General features: G+C 34.2%; 1 protein-coding gene across 3 annotated transcripts in view; it reads right to left on the bottom strand.

Moving 5' to 3' along the window:
• The window catches only part of LOC126979397 (acetylcholinesterase-like), a 77,274-nt gene continuing 64,623 nt past the window's right edge, over nucleotides 1-12,651 (bottom strand). For all 3 annotated transcript variants that reach the window (XM_050828676.1, XM_050828677.1, XM_050828678.1), the window contains 3 exons: nucleotides 8,945-10,753; nucleotides 7,606-7,781; nucleotides 1-6,161 (listed from right to left, as the gene is read on the bottom strand). In XM_050828676.1, the coding sequence (XP_050684633.1) occupies nucleotides 6,055-6,161; nucleotides 7,606-7,781; nucleotides 8,945-10,716 (2,055 nt within the window). In that variant the 5' untranslated portion in view covers nucleotides 10,717-10,753 and the 3' untranslated portion in view covers nucleotides 1-6,054. The remainder of the gene's footprint in view (nucleotides 6,162-7,605; nucleotides 7,782-8,944; nucleotides 10,754-12,651) is intronic.

The following is a 12,651-nucleotide window of genomic DNA, read 5'->3' as shown; positions in this document are numbered from 1 at the left end:
ATTTTCATAATTAAACTTAAATGCAAATTTTAATGCGTTCAGCGTTTACATTAACTTACACGATCTATTCTTAAAAGCCATTTTTATGATAAACCTGAACGTGTTTTTATCTGATTTAAGGAGACCTAACTAAATTTTAACAATAATTAAATATCAAAATAAAGAATAAGGCAAGATTATTAATACGAAATACAGCTATAATTTTTCTATTTTAAGGAATTTTGTCAGTGACCCTGCCTACTGAGCTAGAGGTCCCGGGTTCGAATCCCTGTAGGTGCAAACATTTATATGATGAATATTAATGTTTGTTTCTGAGTCATGGATGTTTATAAGTATTTATGTATATTTAAGTAAGTATATTGCATTAAATATGTCGTTGACTTGTACACATAGTACAGGCTGTGCCTAGTTTGGGGTATATATATAATTGTTAATAAATCTAGTAAATTTGGTCTGACGGTCGTAATATCCTGGCAGCACCGTACAAGGAAGCTCATTCCACAGCTTGGTTGTATGATGAAGTAAGTTCCTTGAGAACCGCCCCGTACACGAACGTCACACATCCAGATGGTGGGATGATATCCTAATTTTGTGGCGTGTCGTGCGAAGGAGGACACATAGCTCTTAAATCGTCCCATAAATAAATGACTCTCCGTGATAGATGCAGTAGAAGATAAAATTAAAACTAGCCGATCATTAAGCACTGGATCCCCGACAATTCGAGCAGCCTGGGGTGTGCCAGACTAGAGCGTAAGAATTTGGCTCGGCTTGAAGTATTGCAGTGCTCTATTTATAATTGACTCGAGTGTGACAGCTGGTTCCCCGTTTAAGAATCGAAAGTATCGTATGCAAGCGCGGCAGCCACGCCAGCGGGGCTTATCCAGCAAGGACTCACCCGCGAGTTTTGTTCGTCACTTTCATCATCGATCCGACTAATGTTTAAAATTAAGAATATAAAAGAGTAAAAATATAGCTTGTAGTGTTTACTTTATTATTAATTGAACGCGGGTTGCGATCCAATTTTAACTATTTTTAAGCCTCCTAAGATGCTGAGAGATAAGAGCTACTCTAAAGTGGTGAAAATATCATTAATGATATACTGTATTGGTTATTATTCTTTCACGGATTCATTAGAATTAAAGGCTTTTTTGATATTTGAAATTAACAATCTGTTTCGTGATAAGTATAACCTATGCCATTGTAAAAATAAAAAAATGAGATGTGTGGCACTCGGGGACTGCCGCGGTAAAGCTATTGCATAGCATTTTTTATCAACTTATGCAATTATAATTATTTATTCATTTTATTTATGCAGTATTTTTTTTTGATAAAATTAATTAAAAAAAAAGCAAACGGGAAGTGAGTAAAACTTTACTTGCAAGATTTGATTACAGACAGACAACGGGACAGGTGAAACTAAAAAAAAATGCTTGTCATAATAATAAAAATTAAAAAACGTGATAAAAAAAAATAAAGAAATTAAAAAAAATAAAGATGTACCCCAGTCTCGAAACTGGGACCTTCTGCACAAAAAGCATACGTGATAACCGCTGTTCCACGGCAACTGTAATGACCGTGGCGAAATATCTATACAGATCTAGAAAGTAAGTGTTAGGTTATTTTCGTTACGGAATTTCTGGATTCGGTCTCCACGCTCAAGGCCCGCGATAGAAGCTATGCAATAGCTTAATAGTTTACTGATCACTGTCTGTTGGTAACATTAAATACATAATACTAGTAAGGTCTAGCTAGCCTGGGTTTATTTGTAAAGTCATTTGCTCACAAAATAGAGCAATAGTTACTACATAGTCATAAAATATTGAGATTAAATAATCCGTTATGAGAAGACAACCCTAACATCGTCAGAAGAGATGAGAGTTAGACTATGAGAGGGAACTTCTATGTTGAATATAACTGTAGGCAATTAGAGCTGTTCAATCTAAATCTAGTAGCAACAGTAAATTTTTTAAATTTATTTGGAGAGTGAATCTACTGTAACTGTAACATATTCTGTGCCAATGTCCTTAAAGGTTTTTTTACTTAAACTGTGTATATTTATCCCGACATGGTCGTGGGCTAAAATGTATCGAATAGCATTCTAGGAGCTTTATTCTTCAAATATTACTTTATAGAAATTTAGTCTCTTTTTTTGTATATATGTCAATTCAAATGTTGCATGAATATTAATAGCGATTTCGTATTGTCACTATTGCTTCATTATAGCTTCCTTAATAAATCGTTCAGGTTTATAATAAATATGGCAATATAATGGATTTGAAAAAAGAAGGATTCTTTGATACTTCCATTATTACTAAGCCGTTACCACTTAAATGTATTAACAAATTACATTTTTGCACTTTTCTCTCTCCCACTTCATAATTGAATTGTATTTTACCTTAAATGGTAAACGTGATCAAAATCTCTTTCTTAATAAATAATAGTAATAATAGGCGCTTAACTAACTGGTAATAAAGTATTATTTTATGAGATGGCAACCCTAACGTCGTTAGAAGAGATAAGAGTTACACGATAGAAAGAGAGGTAGAATAGAACTAAAATCAGCGCTGTGTAGTCATCCAGACTAATCTAAATATCTCATTTTCCTTTAAATTCTAAGGTGGTTTTACATTTGAAAAAAGCTTCTTGGATTCCTTCATTTTTCAAACCCATGATCAATAAAAATACCATAACATAATCCTAAGCTATTTCTAGGCCTCAGTGTTCGGAGGTTTGCAATAGGCCGTAAGTGGGGATAAAGGCGAAATAATAAAAATAAAACTATGTACAGGGTGACCTCGCAATACTTATATGAAGCACATATTATATATACATGAAAATAGCCTATGAAATTAAAATTATTTGTAAATAATTATGCTGTAGATACAATCACGAATTTGCTTTCATACTGAAAAAGTACAGAAATAATATGCTATGCTATGCAAATAACTTTGTTAAATAGGCCTATTTTTTGGAAATAAATATCGTTTTGTATAATGCATTTTCGTCTTTGATCACCCTGTGTATCGTTTATTAAGAACAGTATTTCAGTTTAATTTAAGAGATCACAATAAGTAATAAAATATTAAAGACAAAATCCAAACTTAGCTGACTGTGATAAAACGCGAACTAGGATTTTGCAGTGGAATGTTTTATTTTAAGCTCAGTTAAATTTCCGTTGTTAAATGACTATAGAAACTCAGCTAAGTTTTACGTAACTAAAGTCTGAGTAAAGTCTAAGTATGCTCTGTAGATCTCAGTGAGATGACTACAGCTGGCCACAGCTCGTGTTACAAACAATCTAGAGAGGCCTTCTTTATTACCTAATATTATTACCTCAATGATTCGTATTAATTTTACAATAGCATCAAGACACAAAGTTTGCGTGTAATATCTGTTTTATTTAATAACATACATAAAACTTGTTTATGATCTCTTAAATTACGTTTGTATTAAATACAAAGTAAACACTTTTTGTTTTCGAAAGATTACATCTTATACTTCATCAAAATATAATTATCACTTTGATATTTGGCACTACACATCAACCGTGAGTTCTAAATAAAGAAACGGTGCAAATTCAAGAAGAGATTACAACTACACATCCTATATTAAGTGTTATATCAATACATAATTATAAAAGTGAACAAGAGGCACTCTATAGGTTTAAATACGCAGGTTTTGGTAAGCGTAATTCTTAAAACGTTTTTACTCGAAATTACTTGAGTACAATCTATACAATTACTAATAGCGACATTTCAAGCTAAACGAACTGGTCAAAGCCGGAGAGCTTTGCCTACACAGATCTTAAAATCTTATATACAATACTATTTACTTAATCGAGGGAACTAAACAAGCGAAATTAAAAACATTCTTAAATTTACATTTATCTCTTAGTATCGTCTTCCACAACAGCTATTTTGATACACAAAAGGCACCCATGCCTTGACTTAAATTAACAGGAAAGTCATGGGTTAGTAACAATAAGATCTACATTGAATACTAACAAATATATACAGTAAATGGGGTCGATTTCATGATAAATTCAGCTGACGAAGCCACAAACGCAGTATGAATTACATATTAGAAATATTTAAAGTAATCTAAAGAAATTCTATTAATTAAATACCAATATTTGAAAGCTGAAACGCGAGATATCTTAGTACCATATTCGTTAATTGCTTGTTTCATATTCGTATTATAAAAGTATGCACTATAATATTAAAAGTTAAGGCGATCATATTACATCGATTTATATACAGTTCAGAACCACTGGCTCCTTTAGAATTCAGTTTTCTTCGAAATAAACTTTACTTTTCGTCTCTTCAGGGCTCACCATTGCAGCAAAAGAATAAAAAAAATATGTGCGTACAAAGTACACATATCTGAAGTGAAACCTGCATTGTGCATGAACCTCTAAACTGCATATGCAGTCCTGGTACATTTTGCTAGGCTTGCATGACACTGCTATGAAAGACAGTACTATCACCGCTACCATATTTATGTTCTCTTGGTATCTGTGTAATATACGTCGTGTGCATGACGTCAAAATGTATTAAGGTATACTCGCGTCATACATATGACAATCTCTTCTTCAACTAAGATCGCCTGGTACCAAAACACTGTAGAATGCTTCATATCTCATTTTCTTCCACCTTAAATCTTACTAGACTTTCAGTTCATATCAATTTCAATTTACAACTGAATCGTCAGGCTTAGATGCTAAATTTACTATGGCGAACTATTGTGACTCAGCTGAGAAAAAGCCACATGAAACTTAATGAGAAAAAAGTTGTATATGATAATGAGCATAATATATAAGGCATTTTTTACTTTCCAGATTCTTTTACCGGTATAAAAGTGAGTTGAAACCGGTACTTTATATAACTCCTAATATTATAGCACATAAATCCAATATTTTTTCAAGTTTAAAGTGATACAACATTGAAGTTTGCTTCATTGACATTTATTGAAGAATCGTTTCAATTTCAATATTGACTATGATGTTTAGCATTGGACTTGAGACTTAAACTACTAGTTGACAAAATAGACGAAGACTTCAAACAACAACGTCAAGAATTGTTTTAGAATTTTCCAAATATTTCTTGTGAAATTACTAACGAATAAAATAATATACTTGTATGTTATGTTTCAATTTCAACACTGTATAACCGAAAAAAAATTCATTATCAGCTACAGTATGATAATAATAATTGGTTCTGACCTTAGCCCTAGCATTAATAAGAATATCGATTAAGATAATATCAAGGTGAAGCGTTTATATTCAATCCACCAGTTCACAGTATTTTGTATCGATAGATTCGAAACTTTTATTTTCAAACGAACAACTTTCTAATATTGGTCCGCTAAATAGTCTCGAGAATTATCTACCTTAAGACTATAATTACAGTAAGGCTAGAATTGTTTATTCTACACATTGCGTGATATGTATTGCAGTAGAGGCGTGTTAAAGCCGGCATTTCAATCTACTTGCCCCTATAACTCATTCACCTCAACAAAAGCTACACTCATCTTTTTAATTTCATTTCTAGAAGAATATACTTCAGAACTTTCATCCTCATCATAACATTCAAAGATATGTAGTAAATTACCGACTATGATAAATTTATTACTACATTAATCTAAAATTAGTTAGTAACGAGTGATATGTTGGTGGAGATATCACTCCCTTCTTAATTACAACATTAATAATCAAAAAATATACAAACATACAAAGAAACTTGCAATTCAACAAAAAATTGCGAGAAATACTGAGTGGACAAACAGCAATATAATACTTGAAAAGGCTTACAAGTAAATATAATATAATTTATAAGATCACATACAAAAATAATTTAAAAAATATGACATTAATATAAGTTTACATTATAGGCCCTTAAATGAATTAGGTACAACACGTTAATATCAACTTTTGTAAACTCAAGTTTTGCGTTAACAAAATTTAAATACTCAAATACTTGATACAAGCGTAAGGAGTGATGAAACTTAGAAAGAATAATAAGTGAAGAAGTTTTTACAATACATCACTACTTATATTTAAACTATAAAGTTAATAACAGAGACCAGTACAAAGCTTATCGGCGCAAACGAAGTATCTAATGACAGAGCATTGTTGGTACAGTTCTGAGGATTTTCTGGTTTGTCTGAAACATTCAAAGATCACGGTCATTAAAACGATACTAGAAGTTCTAAAGGTCTATTTGGTAGATGAAATATAGTTAATGTTAAGGCTGAGGCTGATCTATAGAGCGAACTTAGACTTTGCTCAGACTTTACTCACGCAAAACTCAGCTGACTGCAAGCTTAGTGCAATCTTTGATTTGATATATATAGTCGTTTCACAGGTGAGATTATGCTGAGAGATGTTGAGCTTAAGGAGGCGTTCTCAAAACAGAGAGGTATCGAATCGCACAACTACCATGACACCGCTCAAACACATACACGTGCTTAATTTAATTAGTAAATTGCGGGAATAAAATTAATTTTTATGATAATTTAGCAAGTTTGAATTTTTATCACAGATTACTTTCATGTTTTTGTAATACCCACGCATTTTGTGTGTTTTCTGATGATTTGGACATAGCTTCCCCCCTAAGGACATCCACCCTAAAAGTGGTGATGAAAAAAATATTGGAGAATTCGCTTGTGAGGTATCATTGGATAGGTCTTTGAAAGTTAGATTCAGGTTTGATACATGACTTTCCCTTTGAGGGTTTGTTTTCCCGCTATTTAGAGATAAAGGAGTAATATATTTGTGGCAATTTTTAGTTTTGTTAGATTTAGTTTCATTTCATCACAAAATCTACCGAAAAATAGCTTATTTTTGTCGGATTTATAATAATAGCTTATTTTTTATAGACGATAGATGGATATTATATAAGTTAGCAAAAAATTTATTTTACAAATTGAAAAATGGAATAATTTTATCAAATCAATTTATTATCATCGGTCCTCGATAAATCTACAAAGGTTGAATGAAGTCAAAATCGCGGACAAATTAGTCGGTTACAAACAAACATACATACCTACAGGTGAAGCTAATAAAAAGCGTGTAAAAAGGTAACCGCGCGTTCCATTATACATAGTACATTGTCGATTGTTATTAAACAAACTTTTAGAATATAAAGTATATTAAATTATAACAGTATCACAAATGCATTTGATTATTATTTTTATTGAAATAAGTGGAAGTCTGTGAATGATTTATGCATTAAACGGTCTTGTTAACTTATTTTGTATGAGAAACCGACCGCATTTTTAGATGCGTGACAGCTATTGGGGGACATGAGAATGACACGTAACAAACACCTAACTACACCGATTCATGTATTAAACGGTAATTTTAAAACGTCGACCAACACCTGTTGTGATGACGCTAGAAATTGTTGATCTCAATTTTGTCCGGATTATAGTGTGAGTTTTTCCTAAGTCGTCGTTATAATGGACTTAGCTTAAGCTTCAGCATAATCAAAGCAGTGCTTAAAAGTACGGACTTCAACTTAACTCTATAGATTAGTCTGAGCAAAATCTAAGAACGCTCTATAAATCTCAGCCTAAGATAAAATCAATTTATTGTTCATAACTTACTGGTAGCAGCAATTAACTGTGGTATGTACTTTTGCCAGAAAGCACACTGCTTTACACGTAGACCGCGACCAATACTGCTTGAATTCAGAGATAGAGACAAATATTCTCTGCCAGTAGTAGTGTGGACGGGCCAATGGACCTTTGTTTTATCACCTCCAGCATTAATAGATGGGTTTCTGAAAACCAAAAAGAACACGTCTTTTATAAGTGAAATAGTTTCATTATAACGTAACTATTAGACAACATATTTTACTGAAAATTTGTGGTACACTTGTATTTTGTGTACTGATGATGAAGGATGTAATAGGTTATATTATAATTATTTTTAGGGACGGATACATTGTGATTTTTGTCATTGAAGACATTGATATGATCGGAGCCATAGTTCGTTCGTTCTCGTTATAAACGTGGGTGTGGTTTAACATCAGGCAATCTCACTGACCTCTACTATATACCACTGGACTGGCGGCTGTCAAAGTGCTTTTGTGCCTGTTTGATATTCACCATTTTGGCGCTGTTGGCCATGTAGCAAGAGTCTGCGGTTCTAAAACTAGTGATGGTGGGAAACTATTTACCAAAAAAATAATTGTGTACGGAAAACGAACGAATTTAATTCGAAATGCAAAAAATACTTCAGAGTATGGTACATTCCTTCGCAGCCATTTATATTATACGTCAGAATTAGTTCTCTGGACGCTCGCTGAAATTGCTGTCAAACATATGGAATAGCCTGTCCAGTGGTATTTAAACAGGTCAGTGGGCAATCTGGTTTTCCCACTGATTCCAGAATAAAATGACAAGGACAGCAGGATACTCAAACTATAATAATCTAATATACAGTGCAACAAGGACCTTTTGACACGTGGCTAAATTCGGAACTAAAGTCGCCATTTTGTGAAGTGTCAAGTGTTGACACTCGTTTTTGAGTTGCAGGTAAGTTCAGTTATACTTAGGAATACTATATGGACGATTAGCTTTAGAACGATATTAGTATAATATTTCTATTTATGAAAATAACCCTGCCTCTGTTCATCCCATTACATTTCTGAAATATTTAAATTACATTGTGAATCATATTTTTATTTGCAGATATCGCGTTGGAATCCATATTATTATGACCTTAACCGTTCCTTGGAACTAACATAAAACTTACTTGATCAACGTTAATATACAAGAAAGAAGATTTTATTAGCTGGCAATCCTTATAACTACAGTTATGCTCATTTTAAAGTTTTTTGTCTTTATTTAAAAATTTAAAGTTTTGACTGCCAAAAGATCCTCGTCGTACAATAATAAGCTAGCCCTACGCTCGTCTATCAATAATGAAAAAGTTACCTACCCCGATCTAGCAAAGTTTGCCCAATATTTCATCAGACGCTTGCTAAACTCAACTTCTTCTGGAGAATAGTTCTTTCCGGGATTTAAAGGTTCACCAAACACGTAGTTGATTTCGTCCGCATGCATTACACCTGTCCATGAAGGCCATGGATTATTCTTACTCCGGTGTTTATAATAATAAGTGAACACATTATTTCCTGTCTCAGCATACCGATGAGCAAATTCATTCACTCCACAGGTGAAATGATAATCACCGACCATTTTATCAAGAGCATTTCGATTTTTTACTGGATCGTCAGGATTCAACCAATCAGTATACTCAAACACTATTGCTTGTCGAGCTATGTCATTTACATATGGGTTTAATTCCCTTACAGCTTGAAGATACTGTTCTCTTGATATACCTACATTTTCTTCCTTAGGAAATAACTCTGTTAAATAGTAGAGAATAAAGTAATAGCCCTCTTCTGTATTGGAACCCATTAAAATACTTGTTTTTTTAAAGTTGTGATGGGCCAGAGATCGTCTTGGCATTTCATCTAAAAATGATCCATCTATAATAGGAACGAAAGGAAATTCACATATTCCCAGCGTACCCCATTCATTATTGACTAGTTCATCAGCGCTTTTTTTTCTTAAGCAGTCAATCATAGGTCCCATATCGGTTTTAGAACTGGGACAATGTACGGCTTCAGCTAATCGCAGTCCTCTTAGTATACTTTCTTCCCTTGATATTATTGCCCACGGTGCTGTTGCAGCTCCGGATTGCATAATCGCTTGGGAAAATAGATTTCTAGATAATGGTGAAAGAAGATGGAGCGAGACTGACACAGCACCCGCAGATTCACCGAATAATGTTATATTATGAGGATTTCCTCCAAAATATTCAATATTATCTTTTACCCATTCTAGGGCCATTAGTTGATCAAATAGCCCGGCGTTGCCAGGAACATCAGGGGTATCAAAAAATAAGAATCCAAGAGACGCTACTCTATATTGCATTGATACATACACTATCTTCTCCTCTGATACCAATATTTTAGGGTCATAGACATCTAATGTGGCGGTTCCAGAATAAAATCCACCACCAAACACCCACAACATAACTGCTGCATTTTTTGGGCGTGGCCTCGGTGTAACTATATTTATGTAAAGGCAATCTTCATCCATATCTGTATTGGGATTCCACATCATAGCACCCGGAAAATCACCAAATACTGTATCAATTATTTGGACGCATGAATGTGGCAGTGTTGTTGTGTTAAGTATTTCCTCACCCCAACTTTCAACAGGTCTAGGGTGCCTAAACCTCAAATCACCCAAAGGTTTTTTAGCATAAGGTACTCCAAACCACGCATCAACTTGTTTACCAGTCGCTGCTGTCAGTGTAATTCCTCTAACTCGTCCCTTTCTTGTGCGAACTATTAATGGATCGTCTTCATCTGGACCAAAATGTGGTTCATCTGACATGAATTCTTCAATTCGTTCATGATTAGAATAGAATCTTTCATCGTGAGCGCGTTTCGACGATGTCTCAGTTTCTTCGAGTCTGGCACGTTTTGAAGAGGTTTCGTGTGTTTCAGTACGGGGCAGGATTGTATCTAGCTCAGGGTTATAGCGTACTGCTTCTCCATGACCATGGTAGGGCTGTGGTGGAGCTGGTGCTGGGTAGTGCGAGGCGTGATCTGGCGCGTGATGCCTGGCACGGTGCTCGTGAGGGTTGGCTGAAGCACGAGCCAGCAATGCTGCCAGCGCTGCAACTAACACGCGCATACCGACTCGCCGCTTTTTGTACGTCTGGAGTGAACACCTGTAATCATACAATCATTTCTTAGCACTCATTTCTATATTTACTAACATAATGTAACATGTAATGTTAAAACGGAATGTCAAATGTCAAATGGAGACGGGCAGGGCATATGGTAACAGGAACAAGACAAATGGAACAATATTGCTACAAGATGATACCCCAGAGAAGGTAAACCAAAAATAAGAAGACCACAAGAAAGATGGGATCAGACAAGTGGCAGAAGTAAGGCGGAATAGAGTCGCAAACGAAAGACTGGAATTGAAGAGGTTGGCTTTGCCGTCTGGCAAATAGATCTAGATTAAAAAAAATCCAAATTATACATTATTTTAATATAATATTCTTTATCTGATCTGAATAAAAGACTTTTATTATTATTACTTTAACTAAAACGCTTTTCAGTGAGGTAATGAGAGGCTGAAAAAAACCAACAAATACTATAATAAGTTGATAAATAAGAAAATATTTCTATATTGCTGGTGTCATTTCGTCCTTTAGTTAGCTTGTTGGAGTTAAAATATTTGTAATTTTTATTTTGAATTTCCATTATTTGATTCACCGAATAAGTAGGGTATTAAAGAAAATAAATATTTTAACAATATATCAGTTCAGAGATAATAAGATCGAGAGACAGCTGTTACTTAAATTTAACAAAGTATTTGATAAAAAAGTTAAAAAAAGTCAGTAACGCTCTGGTTCTTACAAGAGGTTGGTACAGATTGCCTATACCGCTTACCACCAGGTGACACGTATACTCGTTTATCGTCTTTTCCATAAAAAAAAAGAATCAACACTGTATAGAGTGAAAGTCATTGTTCTAAGTCCAACAATTTTTTACGTTATTGGTGGATATCGGTATCAGTAAGGAGTTCCTGAAATCGTGAGATACATCCACTATTACTTATTATTTCTATTATTGTAGCCAAAGAGGATGTAAATACTACGTAATATGGTGTATAGGTGAGACTGCCTGGGTAAGAATTGAATTTAGTTTAGTATGAAACATACAGTGAGATTTGATATAACTTTGAAATTTTAATAACAATATGGCGACGAAGTATAATCCGGCTAAGTTTGAAAGCGAACAGTTGCTTAAAACGTAATGGATTTCGGCTTTCTCCGTTTTTTTTTTCAAGACTGTAGCCGTCATCTGTCCATCTATCAATGACTGCACGTTTCATAAATTCGAGTGAATCGCTTTTTTCTTAAAGAGTTTCGCTAGACTGTCATTGCGTCATGTTAGTGAGCGGTCGCTACTTGTGGAGGCTGTATGATACTGTCATCAAAAACTCTGTTTAATATTTTTATAGTCATAATAATGTATACTTTCATAATGTTTCATAAATATTGCTCCCAGAATACCAGATATGCCAGATATAGAACTGCGGTCTCATATTAATACATATAGGCACTGTTTTTGAAACGATAAATAACAGGTATCAGTTACAAACATACTAGACATACAAATCAGATTAAAAACTATACAGTATTTTTTTTATTTTTAATAATATTGAAACAAATCAATGCTTATAATTAAATAAACAATGCTATGATTATAGTAAAGTTAAGCTATCGTTACGGGGAAGTGTACCAAGAATACTGGCAGCATTTGCGCTGGAGAGCTAGGCTAATCCGTTGACCGAAATAGCTGACAGCGCTTGGGTTAGTTAGTAGCCCAATTGAGGCGCGTAGATAGTACTTTGTACATTCACCGCGCCTCTGGGCCCCACGGGCCAAGTGTCTCGACATCAAGCGGCAGAAAGATGTAAGACTCACTGAGACCAACATATTTGCGACGCTTGCTGTCTTCGGCAGTCGAAGCAGCAGCCCCAGCACCAACTACGTAACTTGGACATGATTTATTAAAACATCTGTTCTTATGCAAAATTAATCTGTTTAAA

The sequence above is a fragment of the Leptidea sinapis genome, chromosome 3, assembly GCF_905404315.1.
Source record: "Leptidea sinapis chromosome 3, ilLepSina1.1, whole genome shotgun sequence".
NCBI lineage: Eukaryota > Metazoa > Arthropoda > Insecta > Lepidoptera > Pieridae > Leptidea > Leptidea sinapis.
Note: the sequence above shows the minus strand (reverse complement) of the source record. Positions and strands in the feature narration are given on the sequence as shown.